This window comes from Puntigrus tetrazona, chromosome 21 (assembly GCF_018831695.1).
Source record: "Puntigrus tetrazona isolate hp1 chromosome 21, ASM1883169v1, whole genome shotgun sequence".
Classification (NCBI taxonomy): Eukaryota; Metazoa; Chordata; class Actinopteri; order Cypriniformes; family Cyprinidae; genus Puntigrus; species Puntigrus tetrazona.
The window spans coordinates 9,039,831-9,066,796 of record NC_056719.1 but is presented as its reverse complement, the minus strand read 5'-3'; the positions used below and the strand labels follow the sequence as shown (position 1 = coordinate 9,066,796).

General features: G+C 39.0%; 1 protein-coding gene across 4 annotated transcripts; it reads left to right on the top strand.

The window, feature by feature from the left end:
- Positions 1-77: 77 nt before the first annotated feature.
- mark2a (MAP/microtubule affinity-regulating kinase 2a) lies at positions 78-26,502 on the top strand. Of its 4 annotated transcripts, none has more exons than XM_043221262.1 (19): positions 78-1,196; positions 11,111-11,266; positions 12,437-12,490; positions 12,846-12,894; positions 13,190-13,255; positions 14,173-14,243; positions 14,607-14,663; positions 14,795-15,031; positions 15,107-15,226; positions 15,970-16,108; positions 16,448-16,560; positions 16,689-16,809; positions 16,900-17,027; positions 17,126-17,214; positions 19,291-19,428; positions 20,907-21,167; positions 21,858-21,884; positions 24,070-24,108; positions 25,039-26,502. In XM_043221262.1, the coding sequence occupies exons 1-19, from the start codon at positions 1,149-1,151 to the stop codon at positions 25,472-25,474; spliced, it is 2,349 nt and encodes a 782-aa protein (XP_043077197.1). In that variant the 5' UTR covers positions 78-1,148; the 3' UTR covers positions 25,475-26,502. The 4 variants fall into 4 exon arrangements, with proteins under 4 accessions (XP_043077197.1, XP_043077198.1, XP_043077200.1 ...); XM_043221263.1 differs by having other exon boundaries at positions 79-1,196; positions 15,973-16,108; XM_043221265.1 differs by having other exon boundaries at positions 79-1,196; positions 15,970-16,072; positions 24,073-24,108.
- Positions 26,503-26,966: the final 464 nt, after the last annotated feature.

The following is a 26,966-nucleotide window of genomic DNA, read 5'->3' as shown; positions in this document are numbered from 1 at the left end:
AAAAGAGGCGTGAATAAAAGACTTTTATTTTAAAGCTCTCCGAGAGAGAGCCATAGGAAGTCGATCCACAGCCTGGTTTCACATTTCTCTTGAACGCAAACAACATTGGCGTCCGGCGATGCTGCGGTACCAGTCGTGACCGCTCGACTGTACGGCTTTTCACGGTTCACAGATGTAATTCGTCGCGTACCACCGACTGGAACCGACCAATTTACAGCCATTAACAAGCGGGCTACGGTTAGGACGTGTTCTTACAACCGTACTGTCAAAATATCTGCGACTTTTTCGAAGTCCCCCGGCCAGCTAGCGCGCGTTAGCCAGGTTAGACGTGATTTTCAGAGGCGCAGCGAGCCAGCATACGAGCATCTCGGCGATGGTTTTGCGCTTGGATCGTTAGTTTGTCACCTCGAGACGACATCAGGTGTTTGATCTGGTTTTGAAACGGACATGTTGACACCTGTGCGACGGAGCATTGCTCGGGAGTAACGCGGATCTGAGCGCTGCTTAGTTGGCTAACTGGAAGGAGCAGCTCGATAACTTGCTGTAAAGTTTTTTTTGTGTGCTAAGCGGGACTTTCGCGTTTTTTCCCCTCAGGCTTGAGAAGAAGAAACCCGTGATTAATTTTTGACATTGAAAATACACAATAGTATACAGCCGAACATCGATAGTCACGGCCGAATTAGGGACCCTTTTGCCACCCGGCCTAAGAAAACTTGGAAGTCCTCGGAGTCGATTTTGCACATTTGTGCTGGGAACAATTGTGTTGTTTTTCACCAGCCGACGGGCTCAGATTAACCTGTATCTTATTTAACGGTGTAATTCCCCCGAAAATTTACTACGTTAACTGTAGAAAATCGCATAGGAAGTCGGCATTCAATGGTAACAACCGCCGATAGGGTTCGAATCCTTTTCAATAAAATTCACGTTCCTGTCGAAACTGGTAAAGAAAACTATGACTTAACGACGGGACTTTTTAAAAAAAGCTAATCTATACTGGTTCGGGGACTCACGTCGAGCTCAGGGGCTCTTTACAAGCTGGACTTCGGACACTTCTGAGCGTGCTGTGCCGATGTCACATTTGATTGAATTGTGAGAGCCGTGAACGCGTTCAGTTTCAGAAAATAAACTGTCGAACCCAACCTCAGAAGATGTCGACCAGGACACCACTGCTACCCATGATTGACTCCACTGGCCAGGTGAGTTTTATCAATCTGTTTTTATAAAACACAAATGTTATCGAGCCATTTACTACAAGTTTTGTTTGGTGTGTACACAGTAATTTGTATAACAGAGATCGTGGCTTAGCTGCAAGTAAATACAGCTTATGATTCTCTAGTTTACCTGTCAACAGAAAACCTCTTTAGCTTGTTTTTCACAGCAAAAACGGTATAATGATGGTATTGTTGCACAGGAACAGGAAGCTACGCAGGTCTTAACTAATAAGTTTCCTCTTTATCACAAAAAGAAGAGCCTTTTGTTTTCAAAAATGCTTTTTAAGTTTATTTCCAGATATTACTTTGCCGTGTTGGTTTCGCTGTGATTTCTTTAAAGTCTAAGAAGATGTCTGCCTCCTGTTTACTTTTTATGCTTCTGCAGAAAGTCCAGCAGTTTGGAAGATTTATTATAGATGTGGTTGTCTTGTTCTGCTTTACAAGTCAAGTCTATTTTAGTTTTTATATAGCTTACGCATTGCGTAAAAGTAGCGTAATAGAAAATTTTGATAATTTAGTTTACATTTTGTGATATAGACACTCATCTGAGGTTTGCTATACACTACGTATTGCTTTGGCAGAGTGTAAGTAAGCAAATTATCTTGGGTATATTTATATGGGATGTTTTGCAATGATAGTTTACATTTTGCAGTGATATAAATAATCAGTATGCGTGTAAAGTTAAATACACTTTTAGTTAGTGGTTGAAGTTTTAAAACTACTAAGTGAGACGTTTGTGGATAAGGTTTGGACAGTAGTTCGTAAAACCACCGTTTTTAGATGTAATCGTATTCTTCAAAGGCTTAGGTGTTCATCGAGATTTAATTGATGCTTTGCATAAGAGGAATTTCTTCACAAGTTACACTTGAGATGCAAGTGGTCTGTTTTTAGAAATGATTGTTTGGCCTAAACTCATTCTAAAATTAATGATGGTGGCTAGCTTGTTTCTGAGGTCAGTTTTAACCAAAAAGACTGATCCTCTTTCAGCGACTCGCTGGCAGAATTGTACCGGCAGTAAGCAGCTTGCCGTTGAAATCTCACGAGACTGATTTGGAGTCAGTTTGAGTGTATGGTTTGTTTATAGTGGAGATGAAATGTTTGTTGAAATGCATCTCTTGCCAAGCCATACCCAGTCTTGCTTGTGATTTGCAGTCTGAAAATGTTGGTCAGCGTTTTTCCCTCAAGAACTTTTCATGTGGTTTGAGGGAATCAAATATAATCTGTTTGGCCTGATGTAGTATAATGTTTTTTAATCATCTCAGGCTGCTCTCCATGTAAGTCTTTTTTAGGTCAAATAAAGACTTATTTTATTTACTCCTTGAGCAATGCTTGAAGTAGTTTCTGGGCAATGATTTGAGATTCTGTCGATCTAGACTGGCATTTCCAGTCAGGCATGGTTTGGGGAGTGTCACGGAGTTGTGTTTTTATTTTGACATTTTAGTTGATTGTCATGCACAGTGCGTTTGTGAAGCCTTACCAAACCAGATACTGAAGGATATGCAAGGTAGTGGGGTAATATCCCAATCCCAATATTCCCTACAAAACAGATTTTCAATTGTCGTCCTTGGGTTGTTTTGGTCTTATGAGTCCTCCCGTATCTTCTCATTTGACTTCAGTTTAAAATCACGTGTTCTAACAGATCACTTGTCGTTTGAGCTTGACACAAGAGTCTCAGTCTCTCTGAGGCTGAAGCGTTGTAGTGTTTCTCTGATGGGGGATGTTCAGCTGGCGTCTATTTGTGTACTGGCTGCTACCTCTCTCCTCTTGAAATAGTCATGGTGTGATAAAAATACTGATAAATGACAAGCTGGCTCACACCCCTTCTTTATGCCCCCTCCCCCTTTGTGCCAGTCTGCCCCGCTGTTTTCCCCAGCGTCTCAGACAGTTGCCCCCTCATGCGGAGCCACTGCTTCTCCATGACCTTCTAGTGCACAGAGTGCTGGTGCTCAATGTGGTTGTGAACTGTCGCTCGGCAACATTCTCGCAATCGGTATCCTCTTTCGGGGTCGGGGGTGTTGCGTCTTCGGGGTGGTTATCGTATCCTTGTCAGATATTAGTCATTCACGCAGACCTGACTGTCTTCCTTCGAGCCTCTGTAATTAAAACCGGCAATTCAATAGGATGTGTGCACCATGTGTAGTTGCTCTTCAACCAATAGCACCTCCCTGACACTACGGTGACAAAATTGCCTCCTGGCCGACTTGTTTGGTTCTGTTTACATATAGGGTAGAGCTGGGTAACCTGTGCCACTTTTTTACTTAAGCTGTTCTCTAGGAAAAAGAGCTTTTGAAGTTGGAACGCCACATTGTGGAGCCATAGAAATGTGGCTTGAAAAAATTAGACATAAACCGGACAGTGTAGTGATTTATTATTACAAGTGTGTGTATACACGCACATATATTATTATATATTCATATTTATATACATTTTGTAATTACCTGGTCACATTTATCTTGGAAAAATTAATTTTCCATGTATATTATAATGACCCCTTAATTAAAAAGTAAAATTATGCACAGTTTAGGACTAATTCACCTGAAAATGAAGATTTTGTCATTTACTTACAATCATGTTGTTCCAAACTGGTTTAATTTTCTTTCTTATTTTGAACACAAGACAGCTGACTTGTGTAGGATAGGGAAAGAAATACTATGGAATCAATGGGGGCCGCTGACGTATGCAAATAATCTTTGGGTGAACCTTTAAGGAGATGACAGCTTACCCACTGACACATCTTACCCCACTTGTCCATGTAACTGCAGACCTCTTTCTGAAGAGAGACTGAATGCTTAGGTCAGCATGGATGGTGAAGGGAACATTTTGAGCAACAGGTCTCCATAGCAACGTGAAACTTCAGAGTCATGCTTTGACGTCCAATGCAGTCAGATTGTAGCAACACTAGCATGAGACCTCAGTCAGTTTCTGGAATAATGGCTTTTAGTTCGCTTGGTATGCGTTACATATTGTCCCAATAAAATGAGCCCCTCCTGAATGTTTGTCACCTCTGACGTATGTGACCAGCCCTCGCTAACCGGGCCATAAACATCAGCAGTGACAAACGATGAAATTAATGTTGCTCAGAACACCCTCAGATTGTTCTCCGAGAAATCAGAGAACTCCAACCGGTTTGACTGATGACATAATGAAGAGTCTCAAGTCCATGTGAACTATTAGTCTGGTAGCTGAATAGCCCAAATGAAGGGTTGTGTATTGTAGATGTGGAGCTGGATCATCTGGTTGGTTTTCCCACTGGTGCTAGGTTAAAGGAAATGAAGGTGTTGGACAAAACTGGTTTTTCAAGGAGACAGGTAGAGCTAGTTCATCAGTAAGCAGAGTTCTTGTATAGTCCTTCCCTTTGGTTTCAATGTTTTTCATTGATAAGCATCGGTCTGCTTCTTAGGATTGAATTAGCTTTTGTGCAGGATTCTACCTGGTTAGGCCTATTCTGTGGCAGAAATAGTGAGTATTTTCTAGATGTTTGCCGACGGGTGTGGCGCTGATCTGAACCGCACTGATTTGTGCAGATGTTGTGAAATCACTGCTTTTCTTTTATCTTCTTGTTGTAACACATCAAATGTTACCAGTTGTTATCTCCTGTAGATCCAGAAAAAAGGGAAGTACCGTGTGCCCACGTGTAAGACCATGTGCCATAGATGCAGGTCGTCCAGGCATCAAATTAAAATAGATTCGAAGCTGTAAATGTGTGTCTGAGTCGAGATTTTATCTTGCAAAAATCATTGGCAGATTTAAGTTGCTCTTTAGTCCTGAGCTAAACAATTACTGTACTGTTGGCCGACTTGCAAAATTTCTACTTTTAACTGGTAATGGTTGGAGAGTCCAGAAAAATCAGAAATACTTCTCATCACACATGACAAATAAATTAGCTTTGATCTCATACATGCTGACTTCCTGTCTTCCTGAAAAAAAGCTATTTATGCACTTCTGGCTGAAAATGAGTCGTGTGGTTTAAAAATAATTTAGTAAATTTTTTGGTACTAATTCAGGTTCAAAGAATGAAGTATTTAAAGTGACATGGTATTTTATTTTTATACCCTGAGAATGAGAATTATAATAATAATAATAATAATAATAATAATAATAATAATAATAATTAAAATAAATAAATAATACGTTATTCTTAAATCTAAAAAGATAATCTAAGAGGTGTATTCTTGTCTTTTAATCTCTTTTCCTCTATATTTTAGTAGTTTAAAGAGCATACAGAATGTCAAAATACTTATAACTTTTTATTTATATACATTCATACATTTTAATATTTATACGTTGTTGTTTATTATTATTATTATTAATTAGTAAGTCGGAGATTAAATGAATAAAGTTACTTTCATAGCCTAATTTTAGCAATTGGATCTTAACAGACTTATTTACACTTCAGATTTGCACATACATCTGTTCAAACACATCATTCCTGCTTATGAATGTCTATAGTATATATTATATTTTTGCTATTTTGTCTATTTAGTTTTTGTATATTCGGATTATTATTTTTATGTCTTGTCTGTTGCACTGTCGAGCTTCTGTCACTAAAACAAATTCCTTGTATGTGTAAAGTTAAATCTGATTAAATTGTTTAATAAACTCCTAAGATAAACAGGGATTGATAATGTTATAATGATTTTAGAGTTTAGATTTTGATATTCCAGTAGTTTAAAATGTAGTTTAATGTCCTAAATTTCTTATATAATCAGTTTAAAACAATTTCAAATGATATTTTCATATTATTTATGTTCTTCACTCAAAGTATTTCTATAAATATTATTTCCTTTTGTTGAGCTTTTTTGGCATCATCGTTTATCAAGAAAAAAGGAAGTCATCAAGTGTTGCCAATTTATGTAATTCTCTGTCAGTGTTTGCTGCAGTCCGTTCAACATTCGGATCTTAGTTTTGTCCAACACATTTCATTTAATCTGAGATAATTGCATCTAACATCTCCTTAATCTTTTCAATTCTTTTTAAGTATAGTCTCCACTCTACATATGTAACCCTGCAAAGACATCATTCCTCTAGCGTTCTTGTTCCTTTGACTGATTGCTAGTGGTGAGATGTAGTCGAACCCTTCAGAAGGACTCAGTCTGCAGTTTATCTTCTCCCACTCCGTTCCATTGTCTTGTTTCCCAGCTGTCCGGGCATGTCAGCTCTCGTTTCCAGAGAGCTTCTCGAAGGCCTCGTCTCGCTCTGGCAGCCACTCCTCCTGACAAACCCAGACACGTCGCTTCCTGTGTATAAACCCGAAACCCAGATCATTTTGGATTTTTTCTTTCTCTCTCTCTCTCTCTCTCTCTCTCTCCTCTATCACTGTACTTCCGGGAATTAGCTCCACTTCCTGTTATGCCGTAGTGTGCGAGGAAGCTGCTTTTCCCAGCTTGGACCCCCGGAGTGGTCAGCATGTGGATTTTATTTTAGGCGGAGACCTCCTGGCCCCTGAAGTCATCCTCAGGGTTATTTGTCTACAGCTATCAACGCTGGGCTTTGTTTTGAAATCGTTCTGGAGTATCTCTCCTCACTTCAGTCATGAGCCTTTGAGGAGATTAAATTCTTCACAGCAGGTATTTAAGGGAAATGAAAAATTCTAGTTACATTTTAACTGTTGTTCATGGCATGTATATTCTTGTGCTGATTTTTTTTGGTAATGTACACACAGACAGATGAGATGTGAGAGCATGTTAGTGTGACCCAGAAAGAGTTATAGCCAAGCGTTTTAGCCAAGTTAGCATGTCTTGTCATTCTGTGAGGATTTTTTTCAAGTTTTATGTACCGTTTAATGTTGTATTAGGACATTTATCTGGATTATCTGCTGTAAGTAGTGCTGTTTTCTTTTTTCTTTTTTTTAGATTCTCTTTATGGTTTAAGGCATAAACATTAACAAATACATGAAAAAGAGCCAAATCTATATATGACATTTTTAGTACGCCTTGTCAAGTTAAAAGTGGCTCAACTTTAAAAACACCAAAATTATTAATTTTTTTGTTCAATTCTGTTGGGTTGCTCGCTGTTTTTGAACACTAGCACACCTTTTGTCAATGGCTCCTTACATATTTGTTACGAGACAAATTTGCTGGTATTTGAGTCAGACTTTCTGTTTTCATAATTAATAAAAGTGATCTATAGTGTGTATTTTTAACGTTTCCTATTATATGCAGTTGTTGGGGATAGTGCGACCAAAATATAACTTTTATTTACTACAAATATTCTACTTGCCCCCATGTCAGTCAAACAGATTTTGAATGACTGGAAAGGAAGATATTTGGAAAAGTTTTTGTGGTCCAAAGACATGATGCTGCACGATCCTTAATTAATTCAATCCTTAATTTTACAGCGAGGGACAGTCTCAGATCAAAACTTGGATTAAAACCAGTCTCAGATTAAAAATGTTATGTATTTTTAAATATAGCACTAATTTGACTAATGTCTGATGACTGTTGAAAGTTCAAACAAGTTGGAAATATAGTAAGGAAGTAAATTACATCATTTTCATTTTGGTGTGAACTACTACTTAAAGTCACCATCCTTCTCTACTTATGCCATCCTAGGTGTATATGCCTTTCTTCATTAAGACAAATACAGTCAGTTACATAAAGTCCTGTTACATCTCATCAGAGCTTACTCAATGCCTATGTCCTACGTTATCCTCTGGAACGCCACTCTCATAAACTCGAATGTACCCATTAGTGGAAACTAACTTTATGTAGTTTTAAATAAATGTTTTTCTTACAAATGCATTGACTTGCTTCAGTAGGTCTTTATTAATCACCTGGAGCAGCGTGGAACACTTCCTATGATTTTTGGCCTTCAAAATCTCAACCACTTTTCACTGACATTATAGAGCTAGGATACTTTATATTAAATATAACACTGGTTATATTGAATACACCTGGGATGGCTTAAGGGTGAGTAAATTTTCATTTTTGGATGCACTATCCCTTTTAAGGGTTGTCACGTGACTTATGTTTTGTGAACTCTCATAAGATTTTAAAACACTTGTTGTTGTTTTTAATTAGTTAGTTAGCCATTGACATAACCTCACTGGGGGCCTGTTAAAATTAATGCGTGTTGCTTATTTCTTCTATTGTTATTAATTTTCTAAAAGGAAGACAGGCCTCTTCCTGTTGTATGTGTTGTTATGCCTAGCCTTTTCTCTCTTCGGTGTTAATTGTGTAAGAATTATCATGGTGTGCAGAAAGGTTTGTGTGGTGTTTTCCCATGCTGTATTGGTGTTGAAGTGATGTAGATTTGGTGAGGTGATTGGTGTGTGCATCAGTGGTTGAGCTGCTGTGCTGTACTGAAGGTCAGAGCTGTGTGTGTGTGTGTGTGTGTGTGTGTGTGTGTGTTGTGTTGCTCTCTTCGCAGACCCTCGCAGCACATCAGCTCAGCGTGACGTACACTCGCTGCAGTATCATTACACTTCCCTTTTGTCACAAACAACAGGCAAACTTGTTTGTGTGAAAGTGATTGTCAGTAAGTGGGTGAATCTCACAAAGAATGCCTTGGTCATATTTCACAATTAAATATCTTAAAAGATATTCATAGTTGTAGATAATATATATATATATATATATATATATATATATATATATATATATATATATATATATATATATATATATATATATATATATATATATATATATATGAAGCTATTGTATAAAATATAGTAATATTTTGTATCTTTGTGGTCTGTGTGTGCATGCGCATACACAGATGTACATACTTTTTTTGAAAAAGCATCTTATGCTCCATTATGTGTATATGTATCGTATAGTTTATAGGTTGTTTTGTAATTCATCTAAGTGAAATCTTTGACTGTTGTGTTGCATTCTCTCTGTCTACACTAAATAATAGGCTTTTCTGCTTTATGAGCATGGAGTAATGTTTAAATAGTGCTTAAGAGTTTATCGCTGATGTTATTAGTAACCCCTGACTGACTCACAGTGATGGGTGTGTTAAGCAACCTCATCTGGCTTTACGAGGGTGTTATGAGGAAGATGCGTCAAAACTAAATCGCAGACCTTGTCCAGCGCTTTTTAGGTGCCTTGAAATTGAGTTTTCGTAGGTGTTTGCTTTCTGTAGACAAAGGGACTTCAGCGACAGATTCGTCACATGGACTAATGTACACATGATGGCATTAACGGTGTTGTGAAACTGTGCAACAGTCCAGACAACAGAGTATCTGTTTTCATTGACGTGCTCACCTCACTGGTCAACAGCCTGTCCTCAGACTGCAGATCTAACGTGAACACACACACACACACACACACACACACACACACACACACACACACACAGGACTGCTCTGTTTCGTAGTCAACACAAAAAGAAGCAAGTATACCTCACAACAGTTAAAAGAAATCCGCTTTGTCAAACTCGTTCCTTTTTTTTTTTCTCCTTGCCTGCTGTGTGTCCTGTGACAAAACATTCACAGCATCGCACGTTATCCATCTTTTTCTTTTTACATCAGCTCTGCTGGTGATGAAAATGGCTGAAGCTGAAATACTGGACTGAAAACCAAAACTGAAAGTGTTAATTTTGTACTAATCATTTGTTTGGAATAGTTAAAAGTCTTTTTATTTAAAAAAAAAAATGTATCTAGATGAGACAATCAATATTTTAAAGGTTCTCTGAGCTGTTTTTGTAGTGAAGTATTGTGTGGGTGTGAAAACAGCACAATTATTAAAAGTGTTGTTCATTGAAGTATTGACGCATGAGCGCATGGCAGCTGTCATACCTTGGGTTCCTGTTAAATTTGAAAAAGCATATTTTATTAGCAGGTGTAGTTAATTTTGAATACACCTTGACACATTGAATGTCATATACAGGAAAGTTATTATTCATTTTTTGGAAGGAAAGTATTACTTTATTCCACAAGGATGCATTAAGTTAACCAAGATTCACCAAAGATACTTTGTATTTTTCTTAGAATGCTAAAAAATGCGTAAATTATAATCAAATTTTCTTTAAGGTGCTGTATGTAGGATTGCAGTCCTAATTCAAAATATTAGAGAGGGTTTTTTTCACCTGTCCCCTCCTTTTATTCATTATTTTGAATAATGAATGGCTTCTGAAAAATCTGATTCGCCGTCAAATAATTACATTACATTTTATGCATTTAAAATAGAAAGGTTACTTTAAATAGTAATACTGTTTTATAGTATTTCTGTGTTTTAGTCAAATAAATGCAGGCTTGTTGAGCACACATTTGTAAGACACATTTTGTAAGCACTAATAAATTCCACTGAATGAGGCTGAGCAAAGTATGTCAAGTTTGCCATTGGGACTGTAAGGCACAGCTAGAAAATATAAACTGAAAATGTCATGTGAATAGTGACTGCAGTGTGCGTCTTCAGGATTTTAAGCATTGTGCTTGTCTGTCTCTTTCCCATCAACATGTCATCCATCAACAGCTGCTGTTTACTTAAATGAAACCTAAACCATGTAATCAGATTTTTAAAAATTTAAGTCAATGATTCTTTTATTGGATGTCAGTGTAGTTTCTGTTCTCATTTTCGCTTGAGATTTTCTTCATTTTTTTTTTTCTTGCAGGCAACGAAAATGTTATTTTCTGCCAAAATGCTGGTACATCCTTAATCTCTGCTCTTTCACGGTCTGTTCCTTTTTCTACCTCGCTCTTCTTCTCTGCCTCCCTCTGCATGTCTGCTTGGTGTGAGAATCCGATGGCGACTGGCGACAGTCCTATCCAATCAGAATCACCCATGCTCTGATAAGGATATTATTAAAGCATTGCTCTGCAAACCTCCCATCTGTGCCTTTAGGTTCAACCTTCATAACCATTCCCAGGTGAAGAACCGTGGTCCGGAACGCTTGGTAAAATCAAACGCTGGCCTAAACTGTTTTTTTTTTTTTCCTCTCTCTCCCTTTTGCAGTCTCACTCGGACTCAAAGCCCGGGGGGCGCTGCAACATGCCCCACTCCACAGCAGACGAGCAGCCCCACATCGGCTGCTACAGGCTTCTGAAAACCATCGGCAAAGGCAACTTCGCCAAGGTCAAACTGGCCAAGCACGTCCTCACTGGCAAAGAGGTGAGGAAATACCCCAAATAAAGGCAAACCGTCCGAGTTTAAATGGCAAAGAGTTGTCTGAAAGTGGAATGCGTCTGAGTCATTTGCTGACTTCCATAATGCAGATGATGAGAACATGCTGCTCAAGCTCAGTCTGACGCCTCTGAGATTTTAAAGCAACAGTAGCAGCCGTCCACCTGATCCCTTTCCGTGGAAAAAAAAAAAAAAAAACATGCTTCTGTTATGCACCGAAAGTGTGCTCTTCAATGGTGACGATAGCTACATATTTCATGTAGAAACGGCAATATAGTGTTTCCCAGTGAAATCATTTAATTATCTATGACGTGGTGAACAGACATCTAGAAATACACTGTGAAATACTTGCTAATAATTAATTACACATCTTGTAAAAACTGTAAGTTCTGTTTAAAAACATACTTTCACTTGTAAATTTAAAGTCTGCATAAATATTTCTAAATGCATAGTCACCATCTCATTAAATCATTTATAAAAATGTTGTATTATATATCATTTTAATTCAGTTGCAATTTCTCTGTTAATGCATTACAGACTAATTTAGTCTGCTTAAACTCTGACCGATCAAAAAGTCACCACCCCTACTTTTGTATGCCACAATGCGAAAGATAAGATCTTTTCTCTTCTTCAGTTACATTATGACTTTAAAGGGATAATTGCCCAAAAGTGAGAATGAGTTTTTTTCTTTCATCTTCCTAAAAATTTGTCACACCCAGAAACCTTGCACACTGAGTTCGATGCGATTTTGTTCAACAATAAAAAGGTGCTTTAATTCTGTATTTATTAACCAGTTGAGAATCTTTCTCTAGCCATTCTTTGTGCATGCTACAGCTCACTTAACATTCGGCTGGGCTTGTTTTTGGATCCCTATGCCTGCAAATATGAGACTGCGTCGTTCTGAGATGCTGATAAATCTCCTCTTGACTGCAGAGAGAGGTTTTAGACCGATAGAGAAGGTGAAAACTCTGTGCTTGCGTGTGTGTGCGCTCACCGCAGGAGCAGCGTGCTGTAATCTCATTGCGGCATGGTGAATTGTTTCCTGATGATGTGAGATTGTGATCTGTATGAAGGCAGACCGAGGCTGATGTGTGCCTGCAGCCTCTGGGCTTTTCCCAAACGCTTTTCTCTAACCGAACTCTTCACCCTTTCAATCAGGTGGCAGTAAAAATCATAGACAAGACTCAGCTCAACTCCTCCAGTCTTCAAAAGGTGAGTCTGACCCATTTTTCTTTCGGTTTAATAGGGTCAGAATGTGATTTTTAGGAGTTTACTGCTAATTTGTTTTCTTTAACTCTCCCACCCCTGTTAAGTTGCGTCTCTTCCTGTTGCCTCACAACTTTCGAGATGCAAAGCTGTTTGTCTGTAGGGGCCACGGCAGCTAATTATAGAAAATTAGACTCAAGTACTTCCTGAAGTAAAGGACTAGTTAGATGTGGGGTATGGTGGGGGTAGTTCTTAACCGCATTTCTCTCATGTGTGCACAAGCTTGAAATATTTACACTCTGTGAAGGACATCCACATCATCTGTTTGCTGCACACTGACATCTTCTGTCTCTGTTTTCAGCTATTTCGGGAAGTGAGGATCATGAAGCTCTTGAATCACCCAAATATCGGTGAGCTTAACTGACAGACAAATCACCCTTAAGTCTCTCAGCTTGAATCTCCAGTTTTCCGGTTTTGGCTGTGCCCACTGGGCTTTTTCCCTTTTTTTGGGTTCATTAATCCTTGTCCAAATGTCAGTGTTTTTCTGTACAACTGGATTTGGTGAGCATAAAACCTCTTGGGAATAACCCAAATCAAAATAATTTTTAGTCTTCATCCAGCATACTTGCATTGCATTTAAATGAAGCAAAATGTGTCGAACCTTTCTTACATTTCTCTTTTTTTTCCCTTCTCGTCCACATGTAGTGAAGTTATTTGAAGTGATTGAAACAGAAAAGACCCTCTACTTGGTGATGGAATATGCCAGCGGAGGTCAGAGCTCTCCCCAACCCATTTCAACCTCATATTTCCACCTTTTTTTTTTTTTTTCTCTGCATTCTGAATGTTCAGCTGTAAATGCCTCTGCAGTTTACTGTAGACAGGATGCGGCTGTCAGTATATAGTTCTCCATTTAATGCCAAATTTACCATCTTACTGTATAATAATTTTTCACATTTTAGACCCTGACACAGAAGAAAATAAACTGAGATACTCAATACAAAAAATTAATTCTATTATTTACCCTCAGGTTAATCCAAACCTCTAATATTTTTTTTTAGTCTTCAGAACACAAGATATTTTGAAAAAGATGTGGTCAGTTCTCATTTGCTCTCATTGTATTTTTTTGCCCATATTATATAAAGTAAATGGAGACCTTTTGGTTACCAGTGCTCTTCAGAATATATTCTTTTATCAGTTATCAGTAGTGCTGTCCAAAAATTAATCGCATCCAAAATACATTTTTGTTTACCTTTTTTATTTATATTTATATATATGTGTGTGTGTGTGTGTGTGTGTGTGTGTGTGTGTGTGTGTGTGTGTGTAAATTATTATTATTTTTTTTAACAAATGTTAACAAGACCATCCGGCAACAGCTGCAAAAACATCTCACTGCATAGGCCGCATTCCAAAGGAAACAGTGACACAGATATTTTACTTTGTATGCCATGCAAATATTTTGTAGAACTCAATGTGTACACACAATAAATTATCAATCTTGAATTTATTGAGAGCTCTAGCTTCTTTTCATCAGTCACCCGCAGCTGTTTTTTTTTTTATGTAAATCATTGCTTTATAGTAAAGTACCGGTGGCTGTGTTCATACCAAAGCCAGACTTCTAGCTTACCCTCTCAGTTTGTGTAACTGTTTCTTTTGTAACCGTGACTGTTGTTCCCCTTCTTGGTTTGCAGGTGAGGTGTTTGATTACCTCGTAGCCCATGGCAGAATGAAAGAGAAAGAGGCTCGAGCCAAATTCAGACAGGTGAGATGCTGCACATTTGCTTGTTATTCACTCACTTGCATATTTGATATTGCTGTTGCCTGAACACAAAGCACCATAGGGGCTGTAAACACATTTGGGTTTGGGTTTCTCTGTTACACGTACCTTCTTTTCTCCTTTTAAATTTATGAAGGTATAGTTGATCTAAGCACAGGTACAGGGTGTTCAATAATAAAAGTCTGATAGTTTAAACCTTTTTAAGGTACCTATTCAAGAAGTCACATATGTTAATGCCAATATGAGATGTGAATGGGGCTTTTTTTTCAAATTGTGCATTAATAAATCATTGTAGAAGTCAGTTTGTGTGCAAGCTACAAGTACCAGCTTTTTTCTGTGTGTTTGCAGATTGTGTCAGCAGTGCAGTACTGTCACCAGAAGTGCATTGTTCACAGAGACCTCAAGGTAAACAAGACACATTTTCACATTGTATTTTATGTTTTTAACCCCTGCCTTTGTGACCGGTCTTCTATACTGATGCAGATTTGGTTTCATCCCTAAATACGTAATCACCAAAGATCCTTTCTCGCTCGCAGGCAGAGAACCTGCTCCTGGATGCAGACATGAACATTAAAATTGCAGATTTCGGCTTCAGTAACGAGTTCACACTGGGCAACAAGCTGGATACTTTTTGTGGCAGCCCTCCTTATGCTGCCCCCGAGCTCTTTCAGGGGAAGAAGTACGACGGGCCAGAGGTGGACGTCTGGAGTCTTGGGGTCATATTGTACACACTGGTCAGCGGGTCTTTGCCGTTCGATGGACAGAACCTAAAGGTGAGCACAGAAAATAGGAGTTAGGGTCAACAGCTTTGACTTAAATGCTGAATGCTTTTGCTTTTGTTCTCTTAGGAGCTGCGAGAACGAGTTTTAAGGGGCAAGTATAGGATTCCCTTCTACATGTCGACAGACTGTGAGAACTTACTGAAGAAATTCCTCATACTCAACCCAACCAAGAGAGGGAGCCTTGAGGTCTGTACATTTAGAAAAGCTTACTCAATTTTCTGTTTTGACCTTTAAAGGGATAGTTTACCCACAAATGAAAATTCTGTCATTCCAGAACTGTAAGACCTTCATTCACTAATGTTTGGATCACAAATTAAGATCTATTTTTAATGAAATCCAAGAGCATTTTGATTCTCCATAGACAGCAATGCAACCCTTTTACTATTGCATAAAGCCCAGCCTACATTGCACCTTGCGTCGTTTAATAATACAGATTATGCATAGATATTGGTCCAATGGACCATTTGATCATATAGCTGTTCAGTGAACCAGAAGGGTAAATAAACTCTTAATTTATTCTTTGAAAATTTGATATAAACTGAATAGCATGCATGAGTCAGTGCCACGAACCTCTCAAGCTAAATAAATCCAGTGATCAGTTCTGCCTGTACAGCTACCTGGTAAAAATGATGACTCTATTCCTAGAAATTACAAAAAAGCCAGCCGATCAAATCTGGTGATTTTAGCCAGCTTTTGCTATTTTGGTGTGCACTGTGCATCAGACTGTTCACGGGCGGTCTGTGGGCGTACAGTCTGAGGCTTAGGCTCTTTCAGCACTATGTGATGTGATTTAAAAGTGTTGCTCCCAGCATATCCTCTTCATAAAGGCCTCTTTTATCTTTCTTTTTTTGCCTCATTCTACTTCAAAGCAGTGATTCCCACCTCCACATGATCTCTTCACCTTGTACTCTTTCCATCCTTACACTCAGCAGCAGATCATGAAGGACCGGTGGATGAACGTGGGCCACGAGGACGACGAGTTGAAGCCCTACATCGAACCCCAGCCTGACTACAAGGACCCTAAGAGGACAGGTCAGCACCCCAGCAGTGCAGGGGGTTGGAAGAGAGGTGGGGCAGACGTGGCCGGGGCTTTTGGTGATAGTGGTGGGTGGGGTTTAAGACGAGATGGATTATGGTTTGTGTAACAAATCTTGGTGATGGGACTGAATCTAAATTCCATACATCGGCTCATTTGAGCCTTTTAATTTGTGAGTTACAATAACAATTCAAGTTTGTTCTGCTTTATAACACTTTCTTGTTTTCTTTTCTCTCTGTGGTGTGTTTTGTGCATGATTATTGTATAATTAAAACAACTATTAAAACTTTGATGCATAATAGTTTTTATAATAATCATCATCATCATCATCATCATAATTCTTTAATTAAACCTTTGGTCTGTCTCTTCAGATATTATGCTACGGATGGGGTACTCTCTAGATGAGATACAAGACTCCCTTATCAACCAAAAATACAACGATGTCATGGCTACTTACTTATTACTGGACTATAGGAACTCAGAGGTAGGTTACGTTAAAGTGCACCTTACCACTCACATACTCATGTATATTAGGCTTTTAGGGACTTTACTAAAAATGGCTTCCTGGCAGTTTATATCGTAGTAGTGAATAACTTTTCCCCTGTTTTCTAGCTGGATGAACTATCAATAAAGCCCCGCCCAGGCACTGACCTCACAAACAATGCCCAATCACCTTCTCACAAGGGACAACGCAATACCTCCAACCCGAAGTCCCGCAGATCCACAGACCAAAGTACAGCATCGTTCTGCTGGTCATTAGGCCACTGTAAGCGCAAGACTTGATTGGTTTGTAAAGCTCACATATCTTCCCTGTGCACCGCAGGCTCCTCCGTTTCAACCAAGCGTCCTCAGGGCGACAGTAAGCACATCGCTGGTTCAGGCAGCTCCAGTAAAGTCCCTCCCAGCCCGCTGATCTCCGGAGACCATAAGAAAACTCCTACACCTTCCACTGTGAGTGCAGAGCACCCCGAGGAACTGATGACTGATACGCAGCACGGTTGTGATCTCGAGTCACTGATCTCTCTGTGTGCTCTTTATATGGCGTATAGAACAGCATCCTGTCCTCAGGCACCAGCCGCAGCAGGAACTCTCCAATCACTGAGAGAGCCACTCTGGGAGTACAGAACGGCAAGGACAGGTACTGCCACATTCCTCTTAATGTACAGGGTTTTTTTTTGTTCACGCTACGAATCACGAGGAAGCACCCATCAAACTCATTTCTGCAAAGTGGATTGGTGTTAAAAGTAGTGTATGTGTATATTTAGACTGTTTGGAAAGCTTCTCTCCTCTCGACTCATTCTGTCAGGCTGCTGCTCTGCCAGCGTAGGAAACATAATCCTGTTATGCGCACACATATATTCTCGCATTGACAATCAAACATTCGAGCACAGCGCGAAGCTGAAATCTGTTCGGCTAGATTTGCAACGCCTTCAGGAACTTAGAATTAGTCCAAGAATAAAAAAAAAAAAAAAGATTCACGAGCTCAGCAGCTTGGGATCCTTACAATACAATGAAATAATATTCTGGGTTATTTTCTACTGAAATGTCTTGCTGTGGCATAATTTTGACTCATTCAGAGAAACTCATTTATGGCTGTATGCTTATAATTGCAGAGCAATAGATCAATGTTTAAATTATTTAATGCTTTGAAATTGTTTTTGTAATATTATAAATGCCTTTTGATCAGTTTGAAGAAAACAATGATTTATTAATTTTTTTTATTAATTATTTATTTAATGATTTATTAATTAATTTTTTTTTTTTTCTGCCTGTCTAATGTTATATCTCTTCATCTTACAGTTCAAAAGATGACCAGCTAAAACAGTAAATCTGTTTATTTTCCTTTAGTAAACAGAAGTTGTGGAAACACTGTTTTTCATCCGCCCTGAAAAGTAGTCTTACTTTTACTCAAATAGCTGCACAGTTGAAGCAGACCGTATAAGTGCTTTTAACAGAAATACGAGCTGCACAGGTCCTCTTAAACCCTCTGGGCGGCATGCCAACTATTGTAACTACATTAGTTCATTTTTACAAACTCTATGACAAGTGGGAATTATTGTCTGCGATAATCGACAGAATGCCACAGATGCAGTCGATGTAGCATACATTATAAATTGCCCGGAAAATTTCTCTAATGGTTCCCATAAAGTTTCCAATAAATAGAAACTGTGGTGAATTCCTGCAGTCAGAACACTGCAAATTAGGGATGTAGAATGATACTAAAATAAGTAGTCTTATCTGTGCCGTAGCATAATCTCTGTATCTATGTAAATATTTGATTTTATATTTTTCAAGTCATGCCCTGCTCTAAAATGTTACATTTCCTATTTACAGGAAAACCTGCCCGCAAACCAAAGTTTGAGGCTCTGATATCCAAAAAATGGAAATTATTTAACTATACTAATTTAAAGAAATGGAAAACCCCAACATAAACTGTTGAAAACTTGCTACTGAGAAACACTGACGTATTACCCTTCATTGATATGTAGTCAGTCTCATCCCTTGATCTGGAATTAGTGATTTTGTCCGGCCCAAATAATCAGGTTACACAGAGAAGAGATGCAGAAAACCGAAAAAAACAGCAGCCGCGTGATATGGATGTTTAAGTTTGCTTGAGGTGACAAGCCGCCACAGTACAGTCAGAATGCTGACGCGGAAAGAGTTTTATATGCGTGCGCAAGGTCAGGTTGCAGAGCAGCAAATAAAAATACAGACATTATAGCACTGACAGAACACCTGCCACCGGATCGCCCTCACAAATGCATCAGATGTCTTCCGTCTGCTTTTATTCTACACGTAGTATGAAGGATTTGATTAACTACTTAATAATTGATTTGAATGGCTTTTAAATGCACATCATGCTGTCAGGCTCTTTTGATCATCATCACAGCATCTTGTTTTAGATTCCCGCTCAATGCACCGAGACAGAGCGAGCTTTCCAGCGATAATGCAAGTTTGATCTGACGAGCTTTGATCTATATAGATCTAAAAATAGACTCCAGTCCGAAATAGCATCCTAACCTGCATTATCGCAATCGCAGATTTGTATTTTTATCTCCCGGTGTGTGCTTTTGTCTTATTCCATCACTTCCATCCCCCCCATCTTTGCTGAATCTAACCTGTCTGCTTTACAACCTCACCCATACCTCCCTCCACTCTGTACGTGGGGGTTGTCCGCACATGGGGGCTGTTGTTATTCGTCTTTTCCCCCCAGCTTGAACACTCCAGGGTCCCGCGCCTCCACCGCCTCAGCGGCCGCGGTCCTCGCCGCCTCGTCCCGCACCCGCCACCACAAGTCATTGTCCACCTCCGCCCACCCCAGTCCCCCAGACTTCCATGCACATCGCCCCAGGCAAGTGGCAGCCAGAACCAAAACTATTCGGATGGGGATTCCTCTTCAAGAACCAGGGACGAGCCAAGTCGTATCGAAACGAGTTCGGCAGATAGGGCACCAAATACTTCCCAGGCCCTAAATTATCATTATTTTTAACCCTGCCTACTTTTCTCTCACTCGTTGTCCGTCACAATAACACCGCCGTACGTCTTACTCGCCGCCCCCCTTTCTCCTCCGCATAAACACACGTTGGTCACGTCACGTACCTGATAATCTGTTCCTTTCTTTTTCTGTAAGCTTCAACTCATTGTCCTCCCTCCCTTGTGCATGCGTTCTGTTGCTGTCCTGACCCATCCTTCTCCACCCCTTCTTTTCTGCAGGCAAACCAGACAGTACTTTAATATTCTCTAAAACCTGTCTCGCTGCTTACGTAACCATTTAATAAAGACGTTTGTGCCATCCTGGAACGTTAAAAGCTTGTCACAGACAGTTGTACGCATGTATGCAATGGTTTTGTATCCGCCAAGTTTTTGGTTTTCTGGAGTCTTGTTATTTGGTGGTTATAGCTGCATGATAACTTAAGGGTGATGTGTGTAATCTGTTAAAAATCTCGTCTTCAGGTTAATTTAGATTAGACTACAAGTTGAGCACTTGTCCTTCAGTTTTTAACACTGTGGCAATTCATATGTATTTAATTATGGTATTGATAGAAAATATAAATACTGATATAAAATACTGTTTAAAAAAAAAAATTAGATGCTACAAGTGGATTTAGGCTTCAGCATTATAATATACAACATATAAAATAGATTAATTTTGAAATACTACATTTTATTAAACTAAAGTTTTTAAAGCTTACCATTTGCTGCTTGCTAAAAAGAAAAAAGCTAAAATATTGCTCAGTAAACCGTATGATACCAGTGTATTTCATAATGGTTTGAGTTCAGGATGGAGATTTTTATTTTATTTTATTTTTTGAAAATTCATTTTTTCCCTGTTCTGTTGGGTAACACTGTTGTGATGCATAAATTACACACTTCACCTTTAATACTTGTGTTGTTATTATTAACATATTAACCTATTGTATGGTTTTGTAATGTTTTAAAAAAAAAAAAATGTGTGGTCCTCGTGTATTAAGCATGTGGCTTGTCACATGTCTAGCATGATCCAAAAAGGGCTGATGGTGGAATTATGTTTTCACACGCAAGTGCATGCCTGGGTTTTATTCCATCACTTTTTAGAATCAATCTCAAATTAAATGTAGGTTCTTTTCCACAAGGATAATTTATCTGCCATCAGTGCATTAGCAGCAAGAGCTGCAGTTGTTAGCATAATGAAATGGCCCGTTCATGCTTTCGTGCCCGATTATTGTAGCTGCATGCTGCTATCAAGTGGCTTAAATTTACTGATGATGTTTTGTATTTGAATGGCTTCTAAGCTGGAGTTGAGCATTAACTCATTCTCTTTTCACCTTTGCACATGAACCAAAAAAACAGCACGGCCAACCAGAAAGCACCAGTGGTGTCCCCCTCGGCTCAGAACATAAACATTTCCTCGATGGCCGACCGTACCAACTTCTCCAGAGGGGTGACGAGCAGAAGCACTTTCCACGCCGGTCAGCAGAGAGCCACACGAGACCAGCAAGCCTCAGCGTACAACGACCCCTCTGCCTCCCCTTCCCTTTCCCATGGCAACAGCCAGGTGCGCCGTCCCGGGACGGGCATCTTCAGCAAGTTTACTTCCAAGTTTGTACGCAGGTGAGTTTATGATCCATCCACACGGTGACATCGTTACTCGCGTGGACTGTTAGGAATACACATGCACGCATTCTCGTGACTCTCACCGGTGCTCCCCTCTTTCAGGACGAGATGGTTTGGACTGGCACTGTTTTTTATCGCTAAGATCATGAACTCTCAAACAAAGGGCTGCTGGAGCAAAGATGGTTTTAAGTGTGAGAGATGCTAACTTAAGGATAACTAATATGAAACCCAGGGTTCCCACGGATTACTTAGAAATATCATGGAGCGTTTTCCATGCCTAGGAAGGTCATAAAAATTAATGGTGTTTTTTTTGTGCTTTAGTAAACTGAACATAGGTATAAACTATTCTCCTAAAAAATTGTGAAAAAGTGTGGGAGCCCTGCAAACTGGACACTAATTAAACATCCATTATTCATGCAATGAACTCAAACAGCCCTTTTTAACATCATAAAGTATAATTCATATTCCTTAATCTGACTACAAACCCTTATGCCCTTATTAGTGCTCACAGCTAACACTAATGGCCAGAAGAACCTTTCATAGTTTTCATAAAGGACCATTTTTAACCTCTTCCCCCTTTCAACCAAACAGGATGTGTTTTATCTTTTGAGAGCTTTTCCAATGGTTCATGCCCATGTGAGAAACACATTGTTTCCTTTTTTTTTTCTCTTAATTCTTTTTCTGTAGAAATCTCTCATTCAGATTTCCCAGAAGGTAGGCAATAACGCTACGCTAGCGTTTTTCCAAGACAATGTCTTTTTCCTGTGCTCTATCTATATCTGTGATGTCTTGTCTTGAACCAACATTCATTTTTGTTCCATATGCATATTTTTTCATGGTATTATTCTTTACTAATGCTCTGCGTCCATTGCCTGACTCACTCCTCTGCCAGCCCTCTCTTCCTCCTCCTCCTCCTCCCTCCTCGGTGAATAACACATCCCTCTTTCAATTGCATCACATTCCGCTCCTCTCTCGTATGAACTCCTGGAATCCGGTCATGTACGTTGTATGCTGCAGTTCTTGTGAAACGGTCTCCCTGCGCCCTCGTCTGTGCTGTCATCATGCAACATGACTACACTCCTACAATGCAGTTAAACGGTGTAATACAAGTTTGACAGGTCTTCGTAGATCGTTTCTGATTACAACATTATGCAAGGACCGATTAAACTCTTGATGAAATAATCCATTATTAAGGGTTATGGTACATCTACCAGAACGTTAAAATGTACAGCTTTGGCTTAACTGCGAGCTTGCAGTCAAATTAAATGTGATGAAAGATAAAGACCAGGCAGTGCTATAAATAGACACGCAACACCTCCTTTCTTTTTGAAGTGTTCGCAGCAAACACAGCGTGACAATTGTAGTCTGATTTCTGAACAGATGAATCATAAATTGGCTCGTTACAATTCTGCCAAAAAAAACCAAAAAACATGATGAATTGGAATCGACTCACTGAATTGGCTGAGCTCTTAACGGACTCATTACTAAATGCAAGTCATTTTAAGAACCGCTACTGTACGTATTTTTAGCATTAGTTGACCCAAAAATTTAAATTATCATGATTTACTCGCCCTCCTGTCGTACCAAACCAGCAAGTCTTTTGTTCATCTTTGAAACACAAATGTATTTGTAGCTGGGAAAAAATTAAGTCTTTTTATAGGAGGGACATCTCTCATGTTAATAATAATTATTATATGTCTCTCAATGACATATAATAATGTCATTTGTGTTTGAAAGATTCTTAAAGGTTTGAAATTAAGTGAGTAGCGAGTGGATAATTTTAATTTTTGGGTAAACTATACCTTTTAAGCTCGCGAGATCTTTTTTTGTTCAGATAAAGTGTTTTAAAAATGATTTCTTCATTAACGACGCTCATATTAATAAAGGGTTGTTAACGAAGATACGGTGCTATTTTCATAAATATTCTTCTATGTTTGTTCAGCGCCATCTGAGAAATAATTAAATTCCTTGTTCAGGTGCATTTTGTTGACCCTCAGACAAAAAATGTGAAAAAAGAATACATCTACAACAGCGTGTAGAAGTATCTGGCACAGAATCCGTTGTCGTTTATATTGTTGATGGCAGCTAAACCTCCCCCCGCCCCCGAAACTTGACGTTTTGATTTTTAACAGGTCAGGTAAGTTCATAGTTTTGCAGCCAGGCAGGGTCAATAGAGGATGTCAGTCGTGTTTTCATGGTGAGGGTTGTAAAGGGTGGCGCCTGCTTCTCTCCTTTTACGGTCTACTGCTTATTCTTATACGGCTGCACTAAAACAGGCGTGCTGCTTTTGTGCCTTCACTCTCGTGCTGCGCTGTTTTGGAGGTGGCTGGTCTCCCCCCGTCCGACTGCATCATTCAACACACACCTCACTGAAGTCTCTCGTTCAGCTGGACAATACACGCACGACAAAATGAGCCGGATACACATTTTTACATTTCATATCTGACGGACAATCTCGGGAATTTAGGTTTAGAAAGACCCCTGGTAGTCGAGGCATTACACAGAATTTAGAGGTTAGGTTTCAATCGAGATTTGCAATTCGTTTACATTCATTTTGGGGTCATTTAAAATGTTGTATACACTCGCATTACCAGACTGCGTTTTGTAAACGTGCACTTTTACACACAGACTGCCATTTGTTCAGGTGTTTTCAGACTAAATGCAGAGTGGCTTACGTGAGTGTGTGTTGATCCCAAGGTTCAGAGTTTAAAATGAAATGGTCAAGAAGTTGGTGAAGGGACTGTAAACGGATGCTTTATGGATTTTGCTTCAGATATTTGAAGTTTTATTAGCATAATTAGGTATTGATACAAAAATCTACGTTGAACAGGACTAATACTTAGTTAGCAGCAGTAAAATAACTTGAATTGAGGGACTAAACTTGTTGGTTTTCTTTGAGGAGTCCGTATGAGGGAGAGGGTCGAGATGAGGCCAGCAGGTGAGGACAACGACTGACTAATAAAAATCATTTATCCACAGAAGCTCACTGAATCATTACTAAGGCTTTTAAAAAAAAAAAATAAAAAAATAAAAAAATAGAATTATTCAATTTCAGTTTGAGTGTGTAGTTAATTGAAGCTTAAATTGGGTATTTTTATATGAATAAATCATTTAATGACTTGCGATACAAGACAATCAAATGTACAGTTCTGTTGAAAAGTTTGGGGGTCTGTAAAAATAAAATGTTTGAAATGTTATTTAAATGTTTTTATGCTCGCCAACATAATCATAAACGATTTTTCATAAAGTATTCAAATATGATTTGTTGCTTAAGAAACATTTCGTATCGGTGTTAAAACTGTTAATATTTTGGGGCAAAGCTATACTACTTTTTTCCAGAATTCTTTGGTGAGTAAAAAGTTTGAAGGAACAGCATTTATCGAAGTAGGCATTTTTCATAACATCAAAATTTCTTGATTGGCATCTTTGAACAATTCAGTGCATCCTTGGTGAATAAAAGTATTAATTCCTTAAAATTTTACTGATCCCAAACTTATCAACAGTGTTATATCTCTTTAATTTACATGCAAGAATTTCTTAGTAGCTGAAAATAGGTCTGTAATAAATGCATTTAAAATCTCTAATGGTGTTTTATTTATTTATTTGTTTTTACCCTCCAAAGCCCAGATGTCCAATTAGTGGATGCTGTTATTTTGACTGCATTGTAGTCTTCTGCCATAGCATATGTTGGTGTTTGTGTTGTTGATCATAATCATGTTGATTTGAAAGTTTTAAACGTTAAAGCAGAAGAACTAGCTACAGCTTGAATCACCTAAGCTTCTTCTATCTGTTATCATTTCCTTGCCTTTCTCACGTTCACCTTCATTTTCCTATTTGTGCCTCTCTCCTCTCATCGTTTTCACTGAAGACCCATGTTGAGCACAGCAGACAAGATGGAGAAGGGTACCCAAGGACTGCCTGGCGACGAAAACAAGGACTCCTTTTCTTCCTCTTCTCCAGTGTCCAGCACACCCTCGTCCACCCAGGCCTCCAAGGACACCAAGCCACGCTCCCTGCGCTTCACTTGGAGCATGAAGACCACCTCCTCCATGGAGCCCAACGAAATGATGAAGGAGATCCGGAAAGTTCTGGACTCCAACAGCTGCGAGTACGAGCTGCGCGAGCGCTTCATGCTCCTCTGCGTTTCGGGCAATCCCGCGCACGACGACTTCGTCCAGTGGGAGATGGAGGTGTGCAAGCTACCTCGGCTCTCGCTCAACGGGGTGCGCTTCAAGAGGATCTCCGGATCCTCCATCGCCTTCAAGAACATCGCCTCGAAGATCGCCAATGAGCTAAAACTGTGAGGAAGACTATCGTTTCTGTGGAAAACAGCTTGAGGAACGACTGGAGCACATGCGTTGGGAGTGAGGAAAATCAATGGAGTTTTGAGCTCTACGGCAGCAATGAAGAGTCTTGAGGCTGTAAAAGGGGGGGAAGGTGTAAGGCAGGTTCATGGGGGACATTTGTGCATATAGACATTTTTCAGGGGGTTTATTTTTTTGGGGGGAGGTGTTCTGTCTTGGTTTGGGTTTTCTGTTCCTTACTCACCCCCCTCCCCCTCGAATACTTTGTGTTGTCATCTTTATTTGTGACAATTTCGTTCAAATGTTGTGGTTTTCTTGGACCTCAAAATTGTCCTCAGTTTAGAAAACGGCGAGAAGAGGTGGGTGTTAATAAACTGGATTTTTTTTTTTTTTTTTTTACATACGCAAACCAGCTACTGTCGTGGAAAGCTGTATTTAACTCTCCCACCCCCATATCCTGGTCCTTATCCCTTGTTGATCCCCAAACACAAACAATGGTAAACCACCACATTACTTGAGCTTACTTCCAATTCCAGGTTAGCTGTGATGAGCAGAGATTGGCGGTTTGACGCTCTGAATGTACAACACGATATCGAGACTCAAATGGCTAGGCACATTCAGTAGAGCCATTATTTGAATTTTCATATCCTCTGATCTGTTCTGATCTAGCCAATGATATGGTAGCTAATCTGTAACCTCTGCCCCATTTCTACATCACAGTACAGTGTCTTATTTGAGCTGAAATGGAAGTTTTGACTTGAACCCTCGGTGCACTGGAGGTGAATCACCTCTTAGCACTCTATGCCCAGACAATTAGTTTTGTTGTTTTTGTTTTTTCCTCTACTGCAGGGGTTATATATCTGAAACTAATTAAGGGCCAATTAAGTAATTATTGGTGGATTGTAGTGTAATTAAGAATTGCTGGTTGGATCCAATCTGCTGCACTGGAATGAGTCTGTGTTTCGTTGCCTTTCTCTGGAGAAGATAATTATTAATATTATTATATGAATAAACCAGACCTTGGATGATTTGTGTTCAGTTGTTCATGAACCATATCTTTTTTTTTTATTTTAGTGCATTGTTTTATTTTCTTTTGTTTAACCTTCAAGAAACATTTTAAATGTGCTGTTGTTCTTTAATTGATTTAAAGAGCATGCAATACAAATAAAACTATTTACTTTCTAAAATATTTCCATTTGAGAGCACTTGCAGACTTAGCAATTTAGGTGGCGATTTTTGTTTGTCTATTTTAGGGGAACATTTTTCGAATGCTCATTAATTGCGTTTAAAAACTAATAAAGCCATTAATGTACGAATGTTCAAATAGATTTCATAATTGGAATAATATCTTAACAGGTTTCAATTTAAATGTACGTTACTGATGTTAAACAGTATGTAACATATTAATCAAAGTGAAACACAATATTTATGATACAGAAATATGTATTTCTAGTCTTGAGATTGGGATGAGAGAATGTGTCTTAAACCACCA

Bases quoted from the DNA above. Each gene is read 5' to 3' on its own strand.
- mark2a (XM_043221262.1), top strand. From the start codon at position 1,149: ATGTCGACCAGGACACCACTGCTACCCATGATTGACTCCACTGGCCAG. The intron at 14,664-14,794 runs GTAAACAAGACA...TCTCGCTCGCAG, and splicing joins TTGTTCACAGAGACCTCAAG to GCAGAGAACCTGCTCCTGGA. The intron at 15,032-15,106 runs GTGAGCACAGAA...TTGTTCTCTTAG, and splicing joins TCGATGGACAGAACCTAAAG to GAGCTGCGAGAACGAGTTTT.